Consider the following 26,772-nt stretch of genomic DNA (forward strand, 5'->3'; position numbering starts at 1 on the left):
GGAATACTACATGTGAATACTGTTTTCCTCGTAAATACCAAAGATTTTACCATCTGTTTAAAGCCTCGAAACAGATGACCGATATTAATAACAACAGAGAACCCTTATTTAAAATCAAATTAAGACTGAGCATTTCTCTTATATCCAGGTAACCTTGTGAGAAAGATATCTTCCAAATAATCATATGAGGGATTGAAAACAAAGAAGTCCCCAGGACGAACAGGAATTCCGCCCTTGAATCCCAAACAGGGACTTCATATATGATATTAAAAGGTATGTTCGGATTCTGTCTCAGTGCAGGGATTGTACGGGTTTTGAAATGGAAGGACAGAGAGATAAATGTATAAAATATTCCCCCATAGGTCAAACCGAAGTCAACAGCCACGTGAGATCTCGCGCAGATTGAAAGTCGCAAGATATATATACTAGACACAAGAAAGATAATTCTCCTAGTTTTAAGTAAGTGTGAACTAGAACTTTCCCTATTATTTTGTGATAAGGAAATGTCGAAGGGGGATCCTTAATTTGGGTATCCTATCCTTTTAGAGTAACATAGGTTACCAGACACCTATCCCACCCGCATAAAGGAATAAGAATTAATCAATCCTCAAGAGTGTGGAACTCTCAAGTAAGAAGATTGACGGCCAAATAATCTAAGTAAGACTGCCATCTAAATACTAAAATAATATAATAGTGACCTGATAGAAAGCATGCACTACACTGTAAGAATGAAATTTGCTCTCAACTAGTTATAAGTTATTAACTGTATGTATTTGGTTTTAGAATGAAGATCATTTGTTTTTAAATATAAGTCTGTCCTGAAGAAGGTGTATTAACAACACTACACACCGAAACGCGTCGACAAAGGACTGTCTTCAATCAAACGTTATGATGCAAACATTTTTAATGTATGATTTTTAAACTGCATATAAATTGTTTTAGTTCAAGTGAAATTAGAATAGAATTGATCATATGTATTAGAGAAGGATATGTTTAAAAGAAATGTGATGTTATAAATGTGATCAAAATGATTTTAACTTTATAAAAATAAAATTCTTTGAGAGACATAAATAATTCCAGTGTGTGTGCAGAAATAATTAACTGAGTCAGATTTGAACACCAGTTAAGTGAGAATAGTATGTAGTCCTGTTGGTCACAAAAGGAAAGTCAAGTCTGAACACTAGTAAAGTGAAAATAAGTGTGTAGGCCCGTTGGTCACAAAAACGGTAATTATTAACACAGAAAGGAATTTCTTTTGATACTGTTTGATACCCAGACCTTTCTGGTTCTCTGGGAAACTCTCTTTTTTGAAAAGACTGTATTACAGCACCCACAATGGTGACCGCTGTGGTACGTGCTTAAATAGGTCAGGGGCCTAAATGAAATGTAGTTGCATTACGAGTTCACAGTTTCCTTACCTTGCCTTGCGGGTCTACTGGCTGGTTATAAAGCCGAGTGCTGACCACGTCAAATGGGGTCATGGCCACCACCACCGCCACACTGCTGATCATGGCTGCGCACAGAGCCACCAGCCAACTATCCGCAGAGAAGACCTGGCGAGGAAAGGACAGCAAGTGAAGCAGACTGTCACAGCACCTTTCACCCCATCAGAAGGTTAACAATTCCTGTGGTATCCATACAAGTGCTCTTCCTTACAACACTTCCAGCAACCACAGGGAAATAAAGCTTTTACAGTCCTTGAGACATTAGAGCATTACAGACATGAAGCATATTAACAGAAAACAGATATAAAGCAAATGAGGAGTGTAAAATCTGGTTGTGGTACATTTGGCGAGCAATAGTCCGAGAAAGAAACCACAGAACTCTAGTGCTCGCCTGCCTCCAACGTTACACTTGATGAGCGAAAAGGGGAGCAGCCGGAGTAGCAGATTAAAGGAATGAACCCCTCCCCCCTTTTGTTGGAAGCTGATGGCGGAAGGTGGAGGGCGTCACAGCAACATACTATCTTCTAGTGACGGAGCGAGCTGCGGCTTCACCTACTACCCCAACTGTTTCCACGGGACACTGGCATATCTAACCAGCAACAAGTTGGCAGGGTCTAGCCAGTTCTATAAAGAGGATCTTTCGAGATCCAGTCTCAGTTTCCAAGGTAAACAGCTTTATCACTGACACCCTTGCCTAGTCCTAGGGATCACAAATTGGAGCCACTTTCAAGGCCGTGCCTTTAAAGGTTGGTGGCACTGATGGAGCGAGATAGAAAACAAAATTTTGTTTAAACTCGTGAAGTCACATTTCCATAACATGAATAATAATATTAATGATTTGTGATATGTCGTGCTAATACAACTTAGATTAAACTTTACACATGGGGGGACTAACATGTGTGCTCATAAACGTGCATAATTGTTGCATCTTTTTGTTCGTGCAAAATAATAAAATAATTTATTGTTTTCGTTTTTGTCATTACTAACTGCTGCAAACTTAAAAGAAGCATGTGCTTGTTTTGCTTTTCCTTGTCTGTGTGATGTTATTTCTACTATTCTAGGTGCATATAAGTCTCATGGATTAATGAAGACTGGTAGATATAAACGCTGCTTTATTTGTTTGCATTTGCTAGGTAACATTAGATTAATCGGGTGGGTTAATTAATTAGTAAATCCTGGGGTGGATACAGAATCTACATTATTTCTTACATTAATACTTTTCTTGTGTTTGTTTTATACTAGAAAGCATAAGTTGCCTGCTTTTGGGCCTAGTTTGCTCGAGTTACAAAAAGGCTGAATTTTACTTCTGCAAAAGTCACGAGATGCCCATTCTGAAATAAAGTGTTCGTCAAAAGCTGCATTCACAAAGCAAAAACTGACGTGCTATCATCATTCTGTCGGACATGGCCAAGGTCGAAAAAGAACATTTTGTCAGCCCTTAACTTGGCATCCGCGGAAGTCAATTGGAAGCAGTGAGAACATTAATGTACATTTGTTGCAAACCTAGGAAGCTCCTGGTTGCATTCAGAAAAGACAATGGTCCTTAAGAAAAGTGACCTAATGGAACTTTTGAAATATGGGTGACATGTCACTTGTCACTCTCAGCCAATGGGACGTCGAAGATTTCTGAAAACTTTCCTTTGCGTAGTTTAGTTAGTGTAGAAAGGTATAAAAAGTCATGCCCCTAGGGATGGGCTGGCTGCTGCTTTCTGACTTTCCGATGAGGGTGAAGTGCTGTCGGACATTGCGTGGAGCACGTAAGAATCCTCAAAGAACTTTACTTTAATTTCTATCTATTTAGCTCAGTTAGGGACTTAGGTTTTAGAAATGCTAAACTTTAAACACTCACTTTAACTTTGATTCACTTGCTTAAATTGTATTTTTCTCATGTTTCTTTACAATCATGCTTGCTTCAATGCTAATAAATTACTTTTATAAAACTATCAATTAAAATACCATAATTTAGTAAATAAAATCTTACTTTTGGCAAACAAGCTGGTCTTGGTTATTCAGAAGTGCAGGTTACTATTAGCTAGATCACGTCGCCTATGGTGGTCGTTTAAATAATTAGGATTTATTCTAATGACAATATTCTTTCCGCAGATGTATAAAATTGTATATAGTTTGTAGATAATGTGTATATAGATTTAATCTGACCACCTGATTCAGTAGGCCCAAAATATGTCAGGTTTATAAATGGGTCCATAATTTAGTATAGAATTTTGTTTATAGGTTATGATATTGGGTAGCGTTGTTTATGATATATTTTCTATAGCCCGCTGGATCAATTCTCTGGTAGCAGAAATTGATGGTTGCTAAGGGTAACCAAGGTAATATGTTGGTTGCTAAGGGTTACTAAAGTGTTATGGTATGGAAATAGGATCGACGTTTTAACACATGTTGAGTTCGTTTTTCGTGCTATCTGTAAGCTATACCGGTATAGATTGTGTGGCGAGAAATTAGTCACGCAAGCCATCTGTTCTGTTTGTAGTGATATCGCCGAGTATCACAAGAGGTATCGCCGTGTACCATAGTGTTGTCGCCGAGCAGCACAGTTTTAGGGCTAGGTGTGAATCTTGTATAGTGAGGGTTTTCTAAGAAATTAGAGCAGCATGAGAATAGGGACAAAGCGCCTTCCATAAAACTCACTGTGATAAGAGTATTAGTTATATCCGAGCTTGAATGAAGGGTAAAGTAGCGTCGGTGCATGACTATCTATAAACAGGTTAGAGTCCTGTACGGGTACATGTTTCATATCTATAAACAGGTGAGAGCCCTGTACGGCTAACGTCGTTATTTTGCTAACGGTGCATGATTTCTATAAACAGGTGAGAGTCCTGTACGGATTTCATGTGTGTTTGAAATTAGGGAATTTTCCGTGTGAAAGTGCGAGTTTGATTTGTATTTTATGTTCAAGTGGAACTCTTAGAACTGTCACTTCGCGGTGCGTTCAGAGCAAAGCGAGTTCATAATTATACGTGTTAGAAGGGTGGAGTAAGGGTTACTCTACTGACAATTGGATATTATCCTTAGTGTGAATAGCGCCGTCTATTCCGAAGTATGGATACTTGAATGTATGTAACTATCCTAAATAGTGAAACGAACAGATGATGTCCTTATAGTCATTGTTAAGAATTAATTTACACTGAAAAGTGTTCTTAAAATGGCGCTGTGAAAAGATTTTGTGAAGGAGGGGTAAGCGCTAGGAGTGAGAAACGAGAAACCACAGCTGCTGTGTACGTCACAGAGCCGCGCTGGGATTGGGTAACCTACGTCACAAGCTATATTCTGATTGGCTCCTGAGTCTCTGACAACCTGGAAGCTGATTGGTCCTTCAGAAAAACTCCAATTTAATTGGTTGAGCAGAAAAGTGACGTAGCTCAACTGTCATTGGCTTGTTGGTGTGTTTCGCGCACGGATTGGTTGTTTTGCGGAACATCCCGGAAATATTTTACGAACGATTTTGTGAATTAGATTTAACTCTTAAAAATGAGTTATCATTTTAAACATGTTGAGAAAAAGCCAACATTATTTCATAAGTTTAAGAATTTATTTTCACCTGATAAGAAAATTGAAACGCGAGGTGGTAAACTACTTCATAAGTATAAAACACCTGCAGCGTATATGGAAGGTGAATATGGATATCATACTGTCTTATGGTTCGATAGTTGGAAACGCTATACTAAGAACGACGGTGTTTTAACTTGGCCTGATGATGGTTCATTTAATGTAAAAGTCTTGAGAAATTTACGAGAGAAAATGAATGCTCTTGTTCCGAAACCGAGACCAACTCAATTTGAAGCTTTAGTTGAGTGGGAAGATGAGATGTATCAGTTACAAAGAGAAGCTAGTGGAATTAAAAGACCTTCTAAAAATCCACCTTGGAGAAGAGAAACTCATGAAGATAGATTGCGAATGTGGAGACAGGGAAACATGAGTGAAGGATTGTATTTAATACAAGAAATGGTAATGGGTACTCCTACAGGGAAATCTATGGAAAGTGAATCTGAGGATGCAGTTATGGAAGAAATATATACTACAGCTAGAAAGAATCAACCTTTGAGACCTCCTAGATCATGGTCTACTCCGGTGGTTTCTACCGAAACTTCACCGAGTGCACCTCCAATTAATGAAGTTCCTAAACTTTATCCAAATAATTGTGAAATCATTGAAACACCTAGAAGACCAGAATTTGATAATGCTCGAAATGAAGGTAGACATTTTACAATGGCACCAAGGGCAAGAGAAGCTCCAAAAGATTATATAAGAGAGGCAAGAAATGTTGAAGATGTTGATTATAATGAATATTTAAGATCTAAAGAAGAATTAATAAAAAGAATGACAAAAGGCATGGAAGCTGTGACAGTTCCAGTAACGATTAGTCCTGTTCAGCCTGTATTTGACCAAAAAGAAACAAACAAGACAGGATTAACTATTCCTTTGAATGCAGAAATTCAAAAGGTTGCTGAAAAATTTTATTCAGACTTATCTGAAATAAACTCTTCTAAATCGAGAATGCCTGATTTAACCTTTAATGAGGATTTATCTCCAAAAACACCAATGGGTGCTATATCAGATATAGGGAGTCCTGAAGCCAGGGTAACCACACCAAAACTTGATGTGGCCAAATTAAAAGCGAATATCGAAGAATTAATAATCGGAACAATCGGTCCAGATAGTTTAAATTACTATCGAGATGATGAATTACTGTTCATTTGTAAAAGCATTCAGTGGAAAACAAAAAATAAATATGATCAACTAGAGGATCTAGCAGCAGAACTTGAAATCGATGTGAGCAAACAAAAGAATTTTGCGAAACATTACAGATTAGACTTTTCAGAAAGTGACATTGAGAGTTTGAACTCAATGGGAAGAATAGTACATATAAAAGATTTGATTGTTTATATCAAAAAACTAGGAGAACTGAATAAGTGGAGAGTAAAATGGACGAAAAAGAAGGAAGATGAAAGATTGGAAAAATTGTCAAAACAATTTCCAATGAGAGAAATTGCAGGTGGAGGATATGTTCATGTCCCTTGGTCGAGACAGGACATTCTGTTATTTACAAATGACTTTCCGAAATTGAGGGAAAAACCAGTTGAGTGGTACAGGCAAGTCGATAGATTTATCAAAGTGTCAAAAGTTCTGTGGATTGATTTAGATGGATTTTTTGACATTGTCGTTCCATCAGATCTTTGGACAGAATGTAAAATATCAATTAGTTGGCCAAAAACAGAACCTGAGCGAATCAAAGAAACAGGTGCTCCAAATCCACTTGTAATGGATTTTTATGAAAAAGTGATTGTTTGGATGAAAAACAAAATTCCACCCAAAGAAGTCGATTGGGTTAAAATAGAAAGGACAGAACAGGAAACAAAAGAATCAGTTCATTCTTTTTATGAAAGACTACTGTTAATCTTTAAACAATATAGTGGCTATGAAAAACTAGACGAAAAGGATATGAGCCATTTTGTCTATAGATTTGTTTATGGACTAAAACCTGAAATTGGAGAAATGATCAGAAATAGTATTGTTGGATGGCAATCACTATCTGTAGATGATATTCTAAGAAAGGCTAAATATTGCAGTGATGAAATAGAAGTAAAACAGAAAAAGCTCAAGGAGAAAGCCATGTGGGCTCAGGTAAAAGTGGCTGAGCAACAAATTGCCAGCATGGGTAATAAAAACACTAATTTTGTTCAAACTGGAAATACAAACCAGATACAAGGAAAGTTTAAAAGTAATAATTTCCCAAAGAAATTTAGCCCAAAGATTGAGGAGTTGAAACAAAGATTACCTTGTTTTAATTGTGGCGAAATTGGACATTGGAGAGACGAGTGTCCTCATCCTCCTAAAAACTTAAAGAATCCCTTATTGAATCCACAGATGCAGAATGGTGTTGACCTGCAGCGACAGCTACAGATGCAACAGGGGTTAAACGAATTAAATATTCAGCGACAGTTGCAGCAACAGCAACAGCAACAAGTGAATAATCGTCAAGATCAATTGCCACAACCACCTTTTCCGAATTGTGGGGGAGTCCAAAAATATAATCCAAACGTGGGATTTCAGGGAAGTGAACAGGTAATAAAACCACAAAAACAGCAAAAGCAACAAAGAGTTCAAATGCAAAATGCTTCACAACAATTTTTATTAGCAGAAAGTCAAGACAGCGATTCAGATGATTATTGCTGACGGTGCCCGAGAGAGGAGGAAGAGTGTGTTGTTGGAGCCACTCTTGAGGTTGACCAGTCTGGTCCTTTTGTAAACGGGAAAGTTAATGATGTAGACATCACTTTTCTAGTGGACACTGGTGCTACCCGTTCTACTGTTAGATCAGTGGAAATTGAAAACCTACCTCTCTCTGGGGATACCATCCAAGTTGTCGGAGTAAGTAATCAGCAAATTAAAACTGACTTAACTGATCCAGTACCAGTTGAAATTGGAAATTACAGAGACAAACACAGATTTGTGGTTTGTAATAGTAGTCCAGTGAATCTATTGGGCAGAGACATCCTATGTAAAATGAATTGTAGAATATATTGTTCTCCTGATGGAGTTGAGTTACAAACAATGGAGGAAGATGGTTTATACAGAATGACAATGATGATGATGGAAGCAGAAGAAACAAAATTGTTTCCTGCATTTGAAGAAAAGGATTTACCTGAAGAACTCAAGGAAACAGTGAAATCTGAAATATGGGATTTTACTGGGAACGAGATGGGTCTAATGAAAAATGTAGATCCAGTAAAAATTACATTGAAACAGGGAATAGAATTTCCTAACATTCCACAGTATAAAATGAAAACAGAAACAATTGAAGGTATTACACCTATAATTGAAAAATTAATCAAACAAGGCGTATTAAAAGAAATGGAAAGTAGTCCTTGTAATTCACCAATTATGGGAGTTAAAAAGTCTAACGGAACATTTAGAATCGTACAAGATTTGAGAAAGGTTAATCAAATTGTTGTTCCATGTTGTCCTGTGGTTCCAAATCCAGCAGTAATTCTATTCCAGATTCCACATGATGCTGAATGGTATACAGTCATTGACCTTTGCAATGCATTCTTTACTGTCCCCTTACATCCAGACAGTTACGAAATCTTTGCTTTCAGATTCCAAGGTAAGACCCTCGGATGGTCAAGAATCCCTCAGGGCTATACAGAAAGTCCTTCAATCTTTAATGAATTGTTAAAAAGATCATTAGAAGACCTAGATTTACCTGGTAGGTCAACGTTAGTGCAGTATATTGATGATCTGTTGATAGCTGCAAAGACAAGAGAAAATTGTGTGACAGACACAATAATTCTGTTAAATCGCCTTGCAATAGAAGGACATAAAGTGTCCCCAGCAAAACTACAGTTTTGCAAACAAGAAGTAAAATATCTTGGTCACAGAATTGCAAAGGGAAAAAGACAAGTAACAATAGAGAGAATAAAAATGATTCAAGCAATGTTACCACCAAGAACACAGAGACAAGTCAGAATGTTCTTGGGAATGGTTGGTTACTGTCGTCAATGGATAAGTGGATTTTCAATAATTGCAAAACCACTACAAAGACTGACAAAGTCAGATGTAAAAGATCCAATTATTCTCAATGATGCTGAGATGGATTCTTTTGAAAACCTGAAAAAGAGCTTATGTCAAGCTCCTGCTTTAGGTATGCCAAATTATGAGAAAGATTTTGAACTGTATTGCAGTGAGAGAGAAGGATGTGCATTATCTGTGTTGATTCAGAGACATGGAAATCTAAAGAAACCTATTGCATACTTCTCTGCAGTTCTTGATCCAATTGCAAAAGCATTACCAGGTTGCTTAAAAGCAGTTGCAGCTACAAGTATTAGTCTCGAACAAAGTGAGGGGATCATTATGGGATTTCCTGTGAAAGTTTTTGTACCTCATTCAGTAGAAATATTATTGACAAGAGGTAAGACTCAGCATTTAACAAGTAGCAGATTGACAAAGTATGAGAAAATCATACTAGGAGCAGATAATGTTTCAATTTCAAGATGTTTAAATCTGAATCCTTCTACATTACTGCCTGATTCTGAAATTGTTGATGACATTGAAACAGAACATGAATGTTTAGATGTCATGGAATTCTGCACTAAACCAAGAAAAGACATCAAAGACAGACCTTTGCCTGAATCGGATTTTGTCTACTTTGTAGATGGCTCATGCTTAAGATCCGAAGGAGGTGTCTTAAAAGCTTCATATTCAGTTTGTACAGTCAAAGATGTCGAAGAAGCATCATGTCTTGAAGGAGTTCGTTCAGCACAAGTGGCTGAATTAATTGCTTTGATTCGTGCATGTGAAATATCAAAAGATATAAGAGTTACCATCATTACTGATAGTCAGTATGGGTATGGAGTTGTGCATGATTATGGACAACTCTGGTCACAGAGAGGATACATGACATCAGCAGGATCACCAATTAAAAATGCAGTTTTCATTAGGAGATTAATTGAAGCAATACAATTGCCGAAAGAAATCGCCATTGTTAAGTGTGCAGCGCACACTAGAGGAATTGATTATATTTCCAAGGGAAATGCCTTCGCAGATGAAACAGCTAAATACTGCGCAAGGAAAAATTATTCTTATAATCGGGAGAGGAGTAAAGAAACTGATTCAAATTCATTAATGCTAACAACAGTTGTAGAAACATGGCATGAGATTAGAGATTTACAAAATGAAGCAGAAGATGAAGAAAAGGACTTGTGGTTAAGATCAGATTGTAGACCACGTGAAGAAGATGGAGTGTGGGTTTACAAAGATGGCAGAGTAGTCTTACCAAATTGCTTGATTGCTGACATGGCCAGACTATATCATGGTCCAGCACATCTAGGAAGAGATTCTATGGTTAGACTTTTCAGAGAAACATGGTTCAATACTAAGTTTAGAACTATTGCAGAATCTTTTTGTCAAAGGTGTTTGTCATGCCAACAAATGAATCCAAACAGAAAATCAGTGGTGGGGACAGGAATAATTGGTCGAGAGGGTGGTCCCTTTACCAGATTACAAATGGATTTCATTGAAATGCCCTTACACAATTGTTTGAAATATGTGCTTGTAATTGTTTGCTTGTTTTCAAGATGGGTAGAGGCTTTCCCTACACGACATTGTGATTCAATTACAGTAGCAAAACTAATGCTCAGAGAAATCATCCCAAGGTACGGTTTTCCAGTCACTATTGAGAGTGATGGAGGAAGCCATTTTGATAACAAACTGATGAAGTTAATTTGCGAAGCTTTGAGCATTGAGCAGAAAATACACTGTGCATACAGACCAGAGGCATCAGGGGTGGTTGAACAAATTAATGGAACAATTAAAAACAGAATTGGAAAAATGTGTCTTGAAACAGGTGTAAAGTGGACTGATGCTCTTCCACTTGTTTTGATGTCATTAAGAAGTACACCAGATAAAAAGACAGGTTTGAGTCCTCATGAAATTTTAATGGGAAGAGTTATGAGGCAAGCTTTTGTACCTGTAGGTAAACTGTTGAGCATAAATGACAGTGCTATTTTGGATTACTGTAAAAGGTTATCTGATATGGTAACTTCTGTGTCTAATCAGGTGGGAACTGAAGCACAATCAAATGAAAAGGTTTTGACACATGATCTGAGACCTGGCGATTGGGTCAGAACGAAAGTACATCGGAGAAGGAATTGTCTAGCTCCTAGATGGCAGAAGCCTAGGCAGATAATTTTGATCACTACTAATGCTGTAAAGTGCAGAGGATTGAAACGCTGGATTCATCCTAGTCATACTATTCCAGTACCAACTCCTGAGAGTTCTGATGTTGAAAGTGATACCACAGATGATTCTGATTCTGAAGCAGAAGGCGAAACAGAAGGTGAAATAAATCCAGATTCTGAAGATCGACAAGAAAGTCGACATCTGGAAACTGTGCCAGTGAATGGAAATTTGACAAGAAAAGACTTGGAAATCATTGAAATAGATTCTGAAGGTGAAGAGAAACTATTAAAAGGAAAGATAACTGAGGATTCGGTTGTCTCTATCGAAGACAAAGAAGCAGAACAAAAAGAAGTTTCAGACCAGGAGAGTATCGAAAGGCAGAGAACAAACTCTGAAGTAAGGAACAGAAATCCGAAATCTGGGAAGTTGGGGGTAATCGAAGAAGAGGAGGAAGAAGAATTACCGAGTACCAGTAATGGAAAACAAAGTGAAGTTCCTGAAGGAGTGAAATTGCCGAATAGAGAAGTTCCTGAGTCAATTGAAATTTCAGACTACGAAACTGAAGAAAGTGACGTGGATGGTGAAAGTGAAAACAGAAAGAAAAGGACTTGGAAGTCAGAATCAAATAATTCTGAACCAAAGAAGAAGTACGTGAGAAAAGCAGACTACTGGCCTGGTGGAAGATTGAGAGTCAGATTAATCAAGAAACCAAAAGAACAAGTTGAAGAAATCAGTAGTCAAAAGAGTCCTGGAAAAGAAGTTGGAGTTGGAAGGAAGATTGAAGTAGTATCGAGAAAAGGAAAAAGAATAGTAAGACCAAACCAAAAATACAAGTCTCCTGAGTGGACTTATTTAGTAATTCCACCTGTTATTGACATATATGGTAGTAGTGAAGAAGAAGACGAAGTCCAAGAAATTAGTGACAATGATTGAAGTACAGAAATATTAAATTAGCAAAAGGCTGAAGAAAATTTGTTAGTTGACACAAGGTCGAAGAAAAACTGTTTAGTTGAAGAAAATCTTATGTATGACATAAGGTCGAAGAAATCTTGTTTAGGGTTTTAAAAAAAAAAAAAAAAAAAAAAAAATATTTTAAAAGGGGGGTGTAAATATAAATTTAGAATTTTAAAATTTTGTTTTATTTTTATTTTGAGGCTAAACTAACCAAAAATGCCTTATGTTAAGGAGAGCACTTCAAAGTGTTCTGTTTTTAAGAGATGCTGTAAGATGACTCTGGTGTGTCTGCTCATTTTAATTCTGCTCTGGTTGGTTTTAGCTGTGATTATCCCTTTGGAGATGAATAGAGAATTACACAAAGTTAACATAACAAGCAAAGCTCTGGTTAGCCAAACTAAACATAGTGCGTCCGCAAAAGTTATTGATCATCAGCCTAATATTCATCAAGATAAATCAATTAGTGATTTTTCAAGTAATACATTCACAAAGCTATTGAGTGAATATGTTAAGGTAATGGATGCAAAAGACTGCTACGTCTGCGTTAAGTTACCTGCTTCTGTTTCTGAGGGAGTAACATATAATATGCTTCCTCTCACTTATGCTGTAACATGTAGTGTGTTAACTAGCTTATTTTATCAAACTGGACGTTTAGAATATTACTATTCAAATTATGATGAAATTTTTGCAAATATTAAGATTGAAAATGCTTTGAATAAGCACAAGAAAGCAAAGCAAATGAGAGAATTTTTCCTTGTTACTAACGAACTTACTTATGAGTATGCTTATAAAAATAATCTAACTTGCAAATTAAGTGCTGAAGGAAAGAAATTTTTGAATATGGTTGAGGAGAGAAGAGCAATTTATAAGAGGAATGAATTAGTTAAGCAGACTAAGTCTAATTTCTGGCAGAAAGAGGATGAGAAGTTAAATGGCAAAATGCTTGAAAATATTGCAATTCACATAGACAAACCAGTTAGTGGAAAACTTTGCATTAGGAGAGATAACACACTTTTTGATAATTATTTTGTAGGTGCAAGTAACTGTGAAGATACTTATCAGATTTTGGGAGGTTGGGGATTCAAAGGTGGAAAGGATCCAATCTTTCCTGGGATTTATTTTGTTTGTGGTGACAAAGCCTACTACAACCTTCCAGACCACTGGTATGGAACTTGTTATGTGGGAATTGTTTTTCCTAAAGTGTTTCATGTTGACAGAGATTCAGAAGGATTGTTTAAAATTCATAATTATGTAAATAGAGTTAAAAGAGAAACTTTTACTGAAGTTCTGGGAGATATTTTTCAAGCAGTAATACCTTTTGTTGGTATAACCTTAAATGCAGGGAGAATCAGAAAATTATCCACTATAGTTGATAGATTATCAACTGACACAGCTGATGGGTTTCAATTAGTGAATGTTGAAGTTATTGCAATTAGATCCATGGTAATTCAAGACCGCCTTGCTTTAGACATACTCTTAGCAAAAGAGGGAGGAGTCTGTGGCATTTTACATGTACAACATTGTTGCACATATATACCTGACGAAAGTAAGAATATTGAAATGTACATCAAGAATATTACACAAATGCATTCAGAGATAATTCCTTTAGAAGAAGATGATTTTACAGGGAAACTTTCAAAAAGGTTCCAAGCAATTAAAAACTGGTTTCACGATATTGGAAGTTCAATTCTTGGCAAGATTTTGGCACCTTTGATTATAATAATATTCATTTTTATTTTGACCAAAATAGGTTGTTTGTTACATAAAAGAAAGAAACAGTTGAAAGAAAAGAAAAGAATCTATAAACTTAGAAAAGAAGAAGAAAGGGAGATCGAATTACAGGAGTTACATAGAGAGCGTTATGCTAATTCCAAAGATTATGCAGAAACAGACTTTTAGGATTACTGATACAAATGAATTTGAATCGATTTCTTGGAAATTTAAATTACCAAAATTTTGAGTGCTGGTGTGGTGATTTGTTAATCACCAGATGAGGGAGTTGATGGAGCGAGATAGAAAACAAAATTTTGTTTAAACTCGTGAAGTCACATTTCCATAACATGAATAATAATATTAATGATTTGTGATATGTCGTGCTAATACAACTTAGATTAAACTTTACACATGGGGGGACTAACATGTGTGCTCATAAACGTGCATAATTGTTGCATCTTTTTGTTCGTGCAAAATAATAAAATAATTTATTGTTTTCGTTTTTGTCATTACTAACTGCTGCAAACTTAAAAGAAGCATGTGCTTGTTTTGCTTTTCCTTGTCTGTGTGATGTTATTTCTACTATTCTAGGTGCATATAAGTCTGATGGATTAATGAAGACTGGTAGATATAAACGCTGCTTTATTTGTTTGCATTTGCTAGGTAACATTAGATTAATCGGGTGGGTTAATTAATTAGTAAATCCTGGGGTGGATACAGAATCTACATTATTTCTTACATTAATACTTTTCTTGTGTTTGTTTTATACTAGAAAGCATAAGTTGCCTGCTTTTGGGCCTAGTTTGCTCGAGTTACAAAAAGGCTGAATTTTACTTCTGCAAAAGTCACGAGATGCCCATTCTGAAATAAAGTGTTCGTCAAAAGCTGCATTCACAAAGCAAAAACTGACGTGCTATCATCATTCTGTCGGACATGGCCAAGGTCGAAAAAGAACATTTTGTCAGCCCTTAACTTGGCATCCGCGGAAGTCAATTGGAAGCAGTGAGAACATTAATGTACATTTGTTGCAAACCTAGGAAGCTCCTGGTTGCATTCAGAAAAGACAATGGTCCTTAAGAAAAGTGACCTAATGGAACTTTTGAAATATGGGTGACATGTCACTTGTCACTCTCAGCCAATGGGACGTCGAAGATTTCTGAAAACTTTCCTTTGCGTAGTTTAGTTAGTGTAGAAAGGTATAAAAAGTCATGCCCCTAGGGATGGGCTGGCTGCTGCTTTCTGACTTTCCGATGAGGGTGAAGTGCTGTCGGACATTGCGTGGAGCACGTAAGAATCCTCAAAGAACTTTACTTTAATTTCTATCTATTTAGCTCAGTTAGGGACTTAGGTTTTAGAAATGCTAAACTTTAAACACTCACTTTAACTTTGATTCACTTGCTTAAATTGTATTTTTCTCATGTTTCTTTACAATCATGCTTGCTTCAATGCTAATAAATTACTTTTATAAAACTATCAATTAAAATACCATAATTTAGTAAATAAAATCTTACTTTTGGCAAACAAGCTGGTCTTGGTTATTCAGAAGTGCAGGTTACTATTAGCTAGATCACGTCGCCTATGGTGGTCGTTTAAATAATTAGGATTTATTCTAATGACAATATTCTTTCCGCAGATGTATAAAATTGTATATAGTTTGTAGATAATGTGTATATAGATTTAATCTGACCACCGGATTCAGTAGGCCCAAAATATGTCAGGTTTATAAATGGGTCCATAATTTAGTATAGAATTTTGTTTATAGGTTATGATATTGGGTAGCGTTGTTTATGATATATTTTCTATAGCCCGCTGGATCAGCACCAGGATAAAATTACAGAAATTTAAATGCCATTTTTTCTGCAGAGCTATTATAGTATTCGGATTCGAAAGTGGATACTACGCTGTGTTCAATATCATTTTGACTTTCCTTCCAGTTTTGAGTTGCAAATTTTACCGCCTCCCTTCTAGGCGTTAGGTGGCTAATCTAAGCTCATGAATAGCGAATGAGAGGCTATGATGGAGGAAGTAAAGTAACTTGTACCTTTAGTTCTGCATTGTGGCAATAGCCATTGAAGTCCACCATTAAAACAAGTATACTATATGTACACATATACCACAACGAAACAGTTAAAACCACATCCATTTCAAGTGTATAGCAATATAAAGTAGTCCATCTAAGGCTAGATTTACCACATTTCTGGTGTTATCTTTTTTATACAATGCTCAACTGAGACAAAAATACATAGAGCACTCTTGTAGCATTATCTTAACATTGCTGCTTAAAACTAGTGAAAAAATCTGCGAAATGAAGGCAAGTTGAGCCAAATAAGCAACAGTCCTGTAAAGATGAAAACGGGACACTGCACCTTTCAAGGCACCAGCAGCTTGCCCAACCCACCACGCCTCGTACTGACAGTTACTTCAGTGCCGCAACTCTTGACAAGGCAAGAAGCACCACCACTCAAAGGATACGCTCCACACCCCCTGAAGAAAGATATTGAAGGCTTTAGCACTTCTACGCCTAAGACTAACAGCATCAAGATATACCTTCCCAATATCGAGGAACCGTTGGACATCAAGAAATCACAACTCGAAGTTGCGCCTTTTGAGGTCTTGGCACTTCGTCTTAAAAGATGTCATGTGTAGGTCAAATGTTGAAGCACAGGAGATCAATGTAGAGTAGACTTCCTTCTACACCACCTACACTGGCAACATTTCCATGTGGACCTCAGACCCTTATAAACATTATACTGGAAGATAACAAGGCCCAGACTCCTCTTCCAATTCTAGCAATTTCTTCTCCCAGCAGGCCCTAAATCGAGGAAAACTTCGCCTTCTGCAGAATGGATGACCCCCACTTCCAAATGTATCTGGTCCATCTCTGTGACTTCCTGCTAACATGTAGGTCCCATGCCAACTACTGCCACCTGATGTCAATCCAAGGAAGGAAAAAGTGAAGGAAGATAACACCTGTACCTTCACCTCCAAAACAGATTAACATTTTGATTCGGGTACCTCGATTCTATATTGTCACCAAGCATTTAAAAATGTGTGCATGATCCTGTGTGGGACAATCTCAACTGTCAGGCCTCTCAATGAAGTTTCAATGAAGCAGAAGAAAAAAATTAGCCTGCTTCAAATAGAAGAATATTCATACTCAGGCACTTATGAATTTAGTATTATGTCCCTTTGAATGTTTGCAGAATCTGTTCTATTTTAGTGCATACATGTTTTATGTAGATATTGCACTATCTGGCCTACACATTAGTTTACAAAACTCAAGCAAGTCACAAGAACCAGACAGCCATGCTTTCAACAAAAGCACACAAAAAAATCAAAAAAGTTGGATTGTAACTTTTGTTCAGCAGCCAATAGTTGGAGTTCTGATATAAATTATACTGTTTTGTCCGCAATTATGCTCAACAGATCCATAATGCCTTTCTCATGTTTGTGTCACTAGGAATTAGGGGGTGATTCGGTCTTCATCTTCCAAAGAAGCGAGGAATCGGGGAGGGGGAGGGGGGAATAGCACAGCTATATTTCCCAAAGCAGACAATCGAAAAAGCAATCATGTTTTATTGTTTTCATTAGCTGAGAAACTTGAAGGTGGAGCTGATATGCAGGGCTCTTTGACATAGTAGGGGATGAAGGCTGAACACGTGCTTTACAGAAACGAGTATCAAGAGAAAGATTCCATGAGGTCGAGGAGCAGAGTATAATACTGATGGCCTGAACCCTGGCTTTCATGGGGTTTTTCTGTTCTTAAATTCTGGGTGATGATTGTTAGGATGTATGTCCGGAAAGGATAGATCAAGTAAGTTGAAGCTTTTCAGAGTATCAGAGCAGCATGAAACACAGCAGCCGATGAGAAGTGGCCTTCCCTTGGTATTGATCAAGCCCTAGCCCCTTTTATTATCGAGGACTGGATCGTAATCTGGTGCTATATTATGCCACCTGTGTTGATCGTGAAAACCTTGAATGGGTAGGACATTTACTAGTCTATCTCTAGTCTCAAAAGTAGACACGTGTCTTCCTTCATGGCCTAGAGATGCAGCAGCATGTTGATATTTGATTCTTACATTATGTTTGCAGCAACTACAATCAGAGTTTGGCTTGGGGTAGGTTGTGCCCACGACCTTCATTAGGCGTCCACACTCCTCATGGATGGGATCCAGTACGGAATGGGGCAGGATGTTCTAATAGTCTTCTAGCCCACAGTAGCAGGCTTTACTGACCATGAAAGGCCTGCTGAAGCGGGCCTTTAACGCTTGGAAAATACCCCTATGGCGAGCAATACAGCTGGTATACGTTGGACAGGCTTGGGAGCGTTTGTTGAATTTTTATTGCACAAAAAGCAGTATTATACAACACAGTGCACAGGAACCTGTAATATATGGCAGGGGTCCCTGAGAACTGTTTTTGTAATTTGTCATCTTTTGTCTAGAGACAACCCAGGAGTACGGTCCAGTATTTCAATATTTAATCTGTTTATAATAAACACCTTTCTATTTGACTCTTGGAGAGAAGGATGGTGCACAAAAGATTAAAGTCCAGAATGCTTCCAATTTTGTTAGAGTTAAGTCCTTTATTTTTCAATCTTTAAAAGCAGTATTAAACAACACATTTCACAGGAACCTGTACAATATTGCAGGGGTGCCTGTGAACTATGTTTTTGTAATTAATCATCATTTGTCTAGAGACAACCAAGGAGTACAGTCCAGTATTCGAATATTTAATCTGTTTATAATAAACACCTTTCTATTTGATTGAAACAAAAATCAAGCTTACTGGCCCAATAAACATAATATAAAAAAAATACATAATGGGTAATGTGATCGTGGAGTTCTGGTAACATTTACAGACTACTCTGCATTCAACCCATCAAGATAAAGCCACTGTCAAAGCGAAGGCATGGTTACAAAATGAAGCCTAAAAGCACTGAAATTGACCAATTATGTATGCAGACAAAATGTAATTCTCATAACCTCATCCTTGAAGTGGAAGATGCAGTTACGAAGGTGATCTTATAGGCGAGTTCACGTACCACCTCGCCATTAACAGGAATGAGAAGACAAATGTAGTAATTAAATAGGGATTAGTATGCGATATTAATTACATTGTGCTTTTGGCATTGTAACTTATTGCCTGAAATGTTTTGAGGTCATAAGCATTGCATTTGGTGTCCAAGTTATGGTTTGCATGGCTGCTGCGTCATTTATGGAATCAGGAGCCCACCATAAGGTGGTAATTTCAATTACTTATTCTAACTAGAACTTCATTTTAAGTATGGCCATTGGCCGTGGGCTTTGGCCACATGCTCTGGCCTTTTTTGGCCATGACCTGCACCCAACCAGTCGCAGGTAGCCAACACCGACTTCCGCAGCAGGTTGGCCACAGGACTCACTCGGCGTTGACTGCGATATCATCAACACCTTGAGCTCTCAGATGTGTCAATTAAGCATCACATATGCAAACTCTAACCACGAGTGCCAACTCTTGGCATAGCTCACACGCCAAGAGAAGGCATCACACCCCAGTCATACACTTCAAGATGAAGCAGGTCTACTACTACACAAGCAAATAGAACTATACGTGGAATCAACCAGTTATTATGGGGCCCTGTATACAACAAAAACTACCTGCAGCAGTGCACAGCTCGCCACCTTTCTCTCCCAAATAAGGCTCTCTACAATAGATCAAGCGCACCAAACAGACATAAACAGTCGAAATTTGTGAGGCCATTATGGCACTGGCCTCTAGTAAGACCCCGGATACTGATGGTCTCCCTTCCGAACCTACAAAACGTATGAATCAACCACAATGGATCGCACACCACTAGCCCCTCCTCCGGATCGCCCCTAAGGATTCTGCTACGTATAGTTCATGAGTGATTCACCTCAGTAGGTGCAAGTGAGTACTTGTTATTGTGAAGATCTCTAGACCAGCGACATGGCCCAGGTTTCGAGATATCTTCCCTCATCAGTAGAGAACGTATTTGGGGTGGAAAAGAAGGCCGCCAAGCAACCGTCACAGGCCTTGATGCCTAACCGGCACGCAGGTGCGTCATCCAGAAGCTCGTCAGCTTAAAGGCTCAGGGGGAGCCCATTTGTAGAATCAACCGCAATGGATCGCACACTGCTAGCCCCTCCTCCGGATCGCCCATAAGGATTCTGGTACGTATAGTTCATGAGTGGTTCACCTCAGTAGGTGCAAGTGAGTACTTGTTGTTGTGAAGATCTCTAGACCCGAGACATGGCCCGGGTTTCGGAATATCTTCCCTCATCAGTAGAGAACGTATTTGGGGTGGAAAAGAAGGCCGCCAAGCAACCGTCACAGGCCTTGATGCCTAACCGACATGCAGGCTGACGAGCTTTTGGAGACGCACCTGCGTGCCACATACCAGAGTGCTTAGGGGCGATCCAGAGGAGAGGCTAGCGGTGTGCGATCCATCGTAGATTTCTGTTACAGGGCTCCAATGAGCCCCCAAGCGGACGAGCTTTTGGAGACGCACCTGCGCTCCGGAGAGGCATCGAAGCCTGTGACGGTTACTTGGCGGCCTTCTCATCCACCCCAAATACTTTCTCTACTGATGAGGGGAAACTATCCCGAAACCCGGGCCATGTCTCGGGTCTAGAGATCTTGGAAACAACAAGTACTTACTTGCACCAACTTTGGTGAACCACTTACGAACTTTGTTTCAACTCTTCAAACCACACTCACTTCACATACCAGAGTGCTTAAGGGCAATCCGAAGGAGAGGCTAACGGTGTGCGATCCATCGTAGATTTCTGTTATAGGGCTCCTATGAGCCCCCAAGCTGACGAGCTTTTGGAGACGCACCTGTGCGCCGGAGAGGCATCGAGGCCTGTGACGGTTACTTGGCGGCCTTCTCATCCACCCCAAATACTTTCTCTACTGATGAGGGAAATTATCCCGAAACCCGGGCCATGTCTCGGGTCTAGAGATCTTGGGAACAACAAGTACTTACTTGCACCAACTTTGGTGAACCACTTACGACTTTGTTTCAACTCTTCAAACCGAACACACTTCACATACCAGAGTGCTTAGGGGCGATCCGGAGGAGAGGCTAGCGGTGTGCGATCCATCGTAGATTTCTGTTATAGGGCTCCCATGAGCCCCCAAGCTGACGAGCTTTTGGAGACGCACCTGCGCGCCGGAGAGGCATCGAGGCCTGTGACGGTTACTTGGCGGCCTTCTCATCCACCCCAAATACTTTCTCTACTGATGAGGGAAATTATCCCGAAACCCGGGCCATGTCTCGGGTCTAGAGATCTTGGGAACAACAAGTACTTACTTGCACCAACTTTGGTGAACCACTTACGAACTTTGTTTCAACTCTTCAAACCACACGCACTTCACATACCAGAGTGCTTAGGGGCGATCCGGAGGAGAGGCTAGCGGTGTGCGATCCATCGTAGATTTCTGTTATAGGGCTCCCATGAGCCCCCAAGCTGACGAGCTTTTGGAGACGCACCTGCACGCCGGAGAGGCATTGAGGCCTGTAACGGTTACTTGGCGGCCTTCTCATCCACCCCAAATACTTTCTCTACTGATGAGGGAAACTATCCCGAAACCCGGGCAATGTCTCGGGTCTAGAGATCTTGGGAACAACAAGTACTTACTTGCACCAACTTTGGTGAACCACTTACGAACTCGGTTTCAACTCTTCAAAGCACACGCACTTCACATACCAGAGTGCTTAGGGGCGATCCGGAGGAGAGGCTAGTAGTGTGCGATCCATCGTAGATTTCTACAAAATGTATGCACACACAGTGATACCACATCTACATACGCTATTTACCAAAGCAATCGAGACCGATCTACTTCCCGCCTCTTTGTGGGAGGCACTACCCGTCTCTCTATCCAAGCCTGACAAAGACCCAGTCGACCCTGGATCATACCGTCTGCTGGCCTTACTAAATATGGACTATACAACCTTAGCCAAGATCCTCGCCCATAGACTGGCACAGCTGGTGCCAGCATTGGTCCATCATGACCAGAACGGATTTGTCCTATCCCGTAACACGTCATTGAACCTCAGACGCTTCGTAGTCCACCTATTCTCCCCAACAATGACCACACTGAGTTTTTGGTACGAGACCTACAGAAAGGCATCGACTCCTTGGAGTGGGACTACCTTTCGCAGTTCTTACCAAATATGGAGTGACAAGGGTGTTCTAAACTTGATCCATCAAGAGGAAGATCTACTGCATGGCACTCTGGGGAGGGTGATCACTGCACTGCGATTGCAGATGGCCTTCTGGCGCACACTTCCCCTGTCAGTTGCGCGCCGGATAGCTTTTCTGAAACTGGAAGTACTCTCCAGGCTGCATTATTAATTTACTAATTTGCCCTTATTCATCGCACCTTCCTTCTTCCGCATTATCGAGCGGACAATGAGAGAATTTGGAATAACTCCCGATTTAGAGTAGCACTCACCAAACTTTATCTCCCAACGGGCAGAGAGAACTACCAGTTCCCAACTTGGAGCAATATTACCTGGACTCGCAGCTGCAATGGGCGGCAAGATGGCTAGCAGGGCTACAACTATCCAACACTGCCACTGATGACCCACCTTAGTCACTGGCATGCATCCTTCGATTATTCCATCTTTGCGCGAAGAGCAGAACACCCGAGCAGCTACTCCTTAAAGTTGCACATCAATGCTTTCTTAGAAGTCTATACATCACACGCTCAGCACCGACCTACGCACTGGTGCTGCCACTAAGGGGCACTTCTCAGAAGGTGGCGTTGCATCCGCTGCAGAGTTGTCGACCTGGTCGGAAGCAGGAGTGCAGACGCTGGGGGAACTATATCAAGATGGTGCACTCCTACCATATGACACGCTCGCAAAACTAAATTACCTCTCCTCTGGCCACTTCCTACTGCATCACTCCCTCCTTACGGCCCTAAGAGACAAATGAGGAGACATGTCCACAGAAATGTCCACACACCTGACCATCCAATACTTACATGTCATGGGAAAAGGTAGGCACCTCACTAAATGGTTTGCTGACTCACTACGTCACCACACCAAGGTGTCACTCGCGCAACTTAGCGATTGAAGGCAGTCAGAGGTTGACCTTTCGATGATAGAGAGTGGTTCGAGGTATTGGGCAGACCTACCTATGTCCCACACAATGAGCGATTCAAACTCATTCAACATTACATGATCTAGAGAGCATACCTCACCCCAGCGAAAATAAACACATTTTACAACCAGGCGGATGCGGAGTGCCCCAGGTGTCATCAACTAGATGCTGACCTTCTCCACATGCTCTGGGCCTGCCCATCACTGAGCAATTACTGGCAACTGGTCAGTGATGCTCTTGTCAGCCTGTACTGGCCGTACCCAGACACATACGTGGGAGGAATGCATACTGCACCTCTCCCCTAGTGACAAAAGGCTGAAAGCCACCTCCCGTTTCTTGGACATGGGTATGCCGACAGCCAAACACCTGATCACAAAGAGGTGGAAGAGGTCTGATCCCCCTGCCCTATCGTCCTGGAGACAGTCGCTTCTGGTGTGGGCCAGGGCGGAAGGAGTGACATTGCGAACCAAGGACACCCAGGGTCTCCACAAGGAGCCTATTGCAGCACAATGGGAGGCCATCATACACGATTTTCAGGAGACACAACCTGGTGAAAAGCGGATAACTCCTCAGCCTAGTCCTGGTAGAACTAGCAGTTGACATTACAAACCTTTCTCCGGGAAACTGAGAGCCTGGGGGTAGTGTGGTGGAGGGAACCCTTACACATGACTGTGCCCACCTCTCCCCCTCCTTGAATATTGGGGTTTTCGGGCATAACCAAGCAGAGCGAAGCCACCATTGGTGGCGCTCGATTGCGCACCCCTCAGGGGTTAGCCCTTTTCGGCAGTCATCCTACAATTCGTACTACCTATCGTATTACCCTATAAACACATGCTCGGCTATACGATTTACTACATTGTGGTCGACATATACAGAGTGCCCCCCCCTTACATACACGAGGTGACCACACCAAGTTAGCGAGCTCCCAGTGGTTGCAACCTGCCATTGATAGCCCCTCAGTATATGCAACTGAATCATGGAAGAGCAGCCACCTGACTGACGGGGGTTGGGTGAAGCATACGGCGACACAGCCTACCAGTCACCTGCATGAACGGCTGCTTAGCTTTCTCAAAGTCTGCATGTATGGGGGTGTAAATATTTATTGTCGTCAAACATTGTAGGTTGAACTGGGGCGTGGCGAGATGGGTTGATATCCAAGGAAACATTATTGCTGCATCACTCAACTTGTTACCTTTGTTTATGTATAAAATTGTTGAAAGACTTATCCGTCTACTGATTTGTACATGCATGACTCATCGTTTGAAATTTGACAAATGTAGCATGGACATTGCTGTTCAACCAATGAGCAATGGACACTATAAACGGAAACCTTATTACAGGAAGCTAGTGGAAAACAACCAACCACATGCTTCTCTGAGGCATAAGCACACAAATCAATGTATTTGCTGGAGGAAATAATCTATTCTACGTGATACTGTGATAATGAATGTATATATTGTATATGTAAAAGAAAATCCAATAAACAGATGTTTAATTTTTTTTTACAAAAATCATAGACACCTTGAGCTTTGGTCTCACTGTCTATTTAATATAACTCAAAACCCCTCGGCAAAAAAGATCTCCATTATTCACTGTTGCCCAACTGTAATCCTATATGTGTGCAGTAAATATCCGCCTCCGCTCTGCTAAAGCTGTATGCAGGTAAGACCAAAGAAAGCGAGTCACACAGCTTTTGCCACGACAGGAAGATTTGTATGTTGCGACTGTGGCAGGAAATTAACCGAGACAGATATACCCATGAGAGATGAACGAAAGAGTCCTTAGGCATGAACTAGACGCCTTCGGGAGCTTGTTTATCGCCAATGTTCTCATTAGGAAAATGCCCTCAGTGTAAAGAATGCCACTGTCATGACAACAGAATAGGCTGTTAAGACAGATCTCATAAGTAACAGATCCTAAGGGCACAACAAAGAGCCACTAGAGGCGAAGTCACCATGCTCGCCGAGAAAAGACAGCACGTTTCTATCCCAAGAAATCTAGGGCCTAGGCCCCCAGTCTCCCTCAGTCCAAGACAAATGCCTAGGATTAGAATCTTCTCTATCAAACATCTAAACCTCTATTTAAAAGTAAGGGTCACATTTTAAACAGTACCTTCGGAATTCAGAGGATAATCCATGGTGTGATGATAATTTCATATGCCTGGTCTTGTATACCTAATGCCTTGCATTGATGCGTACACAAGCAAGTGCTCGGCTCTCTGCCTCGATCTGGCGCATCAAGTCGCTTGTCTGTCACTTTCCTAGCCTTTCAACCATTCACACTCCTTCTTTGGCAACCCTCCGAGATAACCTTAGAGGGTTTTTACTTAATTTGAGTATCATTACCAATAAAAATCTTCTTTAAAAGATAGCTGTACTAGGACTTCCACATAGATTACGGTTTAAGCCAATGACCTCTTGAGAAACTTTTGTGAGGTGTTCCCGCCCCCCCCCTCCCTAAGAAGATCAGCTTTCTAACTTTTTATTTGACCTAAAAAATTAGGCATCTTGCGTTATAAAGGGACAAGATCTACTGCAAATTCTCCATAGGTCACTATGAAGGTGCATGGCAAAAGCAAAATAATACCTCTATAAAATCTAGGAAGGGGCTTCGAAATGTGACTCTGGCTGGTACACTTACAAGTATATAAACAGCGATTTCAGTGTGGTGGGTCCTGCCAATGCTGAGCAGTAATTAACAAGCATTGGCAAAGCCAGTCTCGCCTTTATAATGAGTGCCAAAATATTGGCTTTGCAAAACACCTTTAAAGTAATATATATATATATATATCTTTTTTTTCTTCTTCAAAATACTGGAGAAAAAGCACACATATTTAAGGTGTGAGAAGTTGGCCTGGTAGGGGATGTTTCCAATTCTGGAACCACCTACTACCTGACCAAACAATCCCTTATGGTGTCTGGTTGTAAGTCAACCTTATTAGACAAGCTATCCTAGGGGTAGCATGGACTAAGCAGCCTAAAGGCTTAACTTAAGAGGTCGTGTTAAGCGAGCTGTTTTACCACATACAATCCTGTAATACCAAATGAAAGGACACCACACAAGTATATATTATAAAAATATATGTGTTTATTGCTAAAAACAATCCCCAGTATTCTTTATGAATAAAGGGGCACAAGCGTTAAATCAAAAGCACTATTTAAACATACAAAGTTGCACAATTATGGATGAGGGCAGGGGGCCACTCAAACCATATACTAAACAAGTGGTATAAGAGATGCCACTCGAGCAGTGGTTAGGCCTAGGGCCTAGGGAATCGCTGGGAGCAGTCAGGACAAGCAATGCTGAAGTCGGGAATGGCCCTCGGGATTCGGGAGTTGTGCGGAAAGCGCACGCATGCACCAATGTTAACCAATGGTGCGTAAAAGTTGTAAAGTTAAAGTTTAAGGACACTTCCGCTGAACCTAGAGGAACAAAACTTAAGACACAGACCCTAGAGATGTGTACCAGTGTGGGAACACTGGCGGAGCAAAGTTACCTCACCCACAGGAAGCGGGTGCACAGGGTCGAAGTGGCGTCGGGTTTTGACACGCAGGGTCTTGGCGCTTGAAGCTGAAGACGCTGCAGGCGATGTGAAGGAGAAGTGTCCGGTGGATCCAAGGGTGGATCTGAAGTGGTGAAGACCTGAAAGCAGAGGGGACAGTGTTCAAAGTCACTGGCCAGTGACCACCGTGGAACCAGATTGGAACCAGGCAAAGTCGGGTGCAAACAGGTGATGAGGTGTTGCTTCTCTCTGCAGCCACGTGGACACGAAGAGGTCAAGGACGTCCAGGAGTCAATCACGAGCTGTCCCTCGAAGGCTCTAGCTGATGGCGGTGTCGGCAACTCGA

General features: G+C 40.3%; 1 protein-coding gene across 1 annotated transcript in view; it reads right to left on the reverse strand.

The window, feature by feature from the left end:
* Positions 1-26,772, reverse strand: part of SLC25A35 (solute carrier family 25 member 35) — a 125,124-nt gene that overhangs the window by 13,811 nt on the left and 84,541 nt on the right. The window contains exon 4 of the mRNA XM_078669109.1: positions 1,419-1,553. Within this exon, the coding sequence (XP_078525235.1) occupies positions 1,419-1,553 (135 nt within the window). The remainder of the gene's footprint in view (positions 1-1,418; positions 1,554-26,772) is intronic.

This window comes from Lissotriton helveticus, chromosome 12 (genome assembly GCF_964261635.1).
Source record: "Lissotriton helveticus chromosome 12, aLisHel1.1, whole genome shotgun sequence".
Lineage (NCBI taxonomy): Eukaryota > Metazoa > Chordata > Amphibia > Caudata > Salamandridae > Lissotriton > Lissotriton helveticus.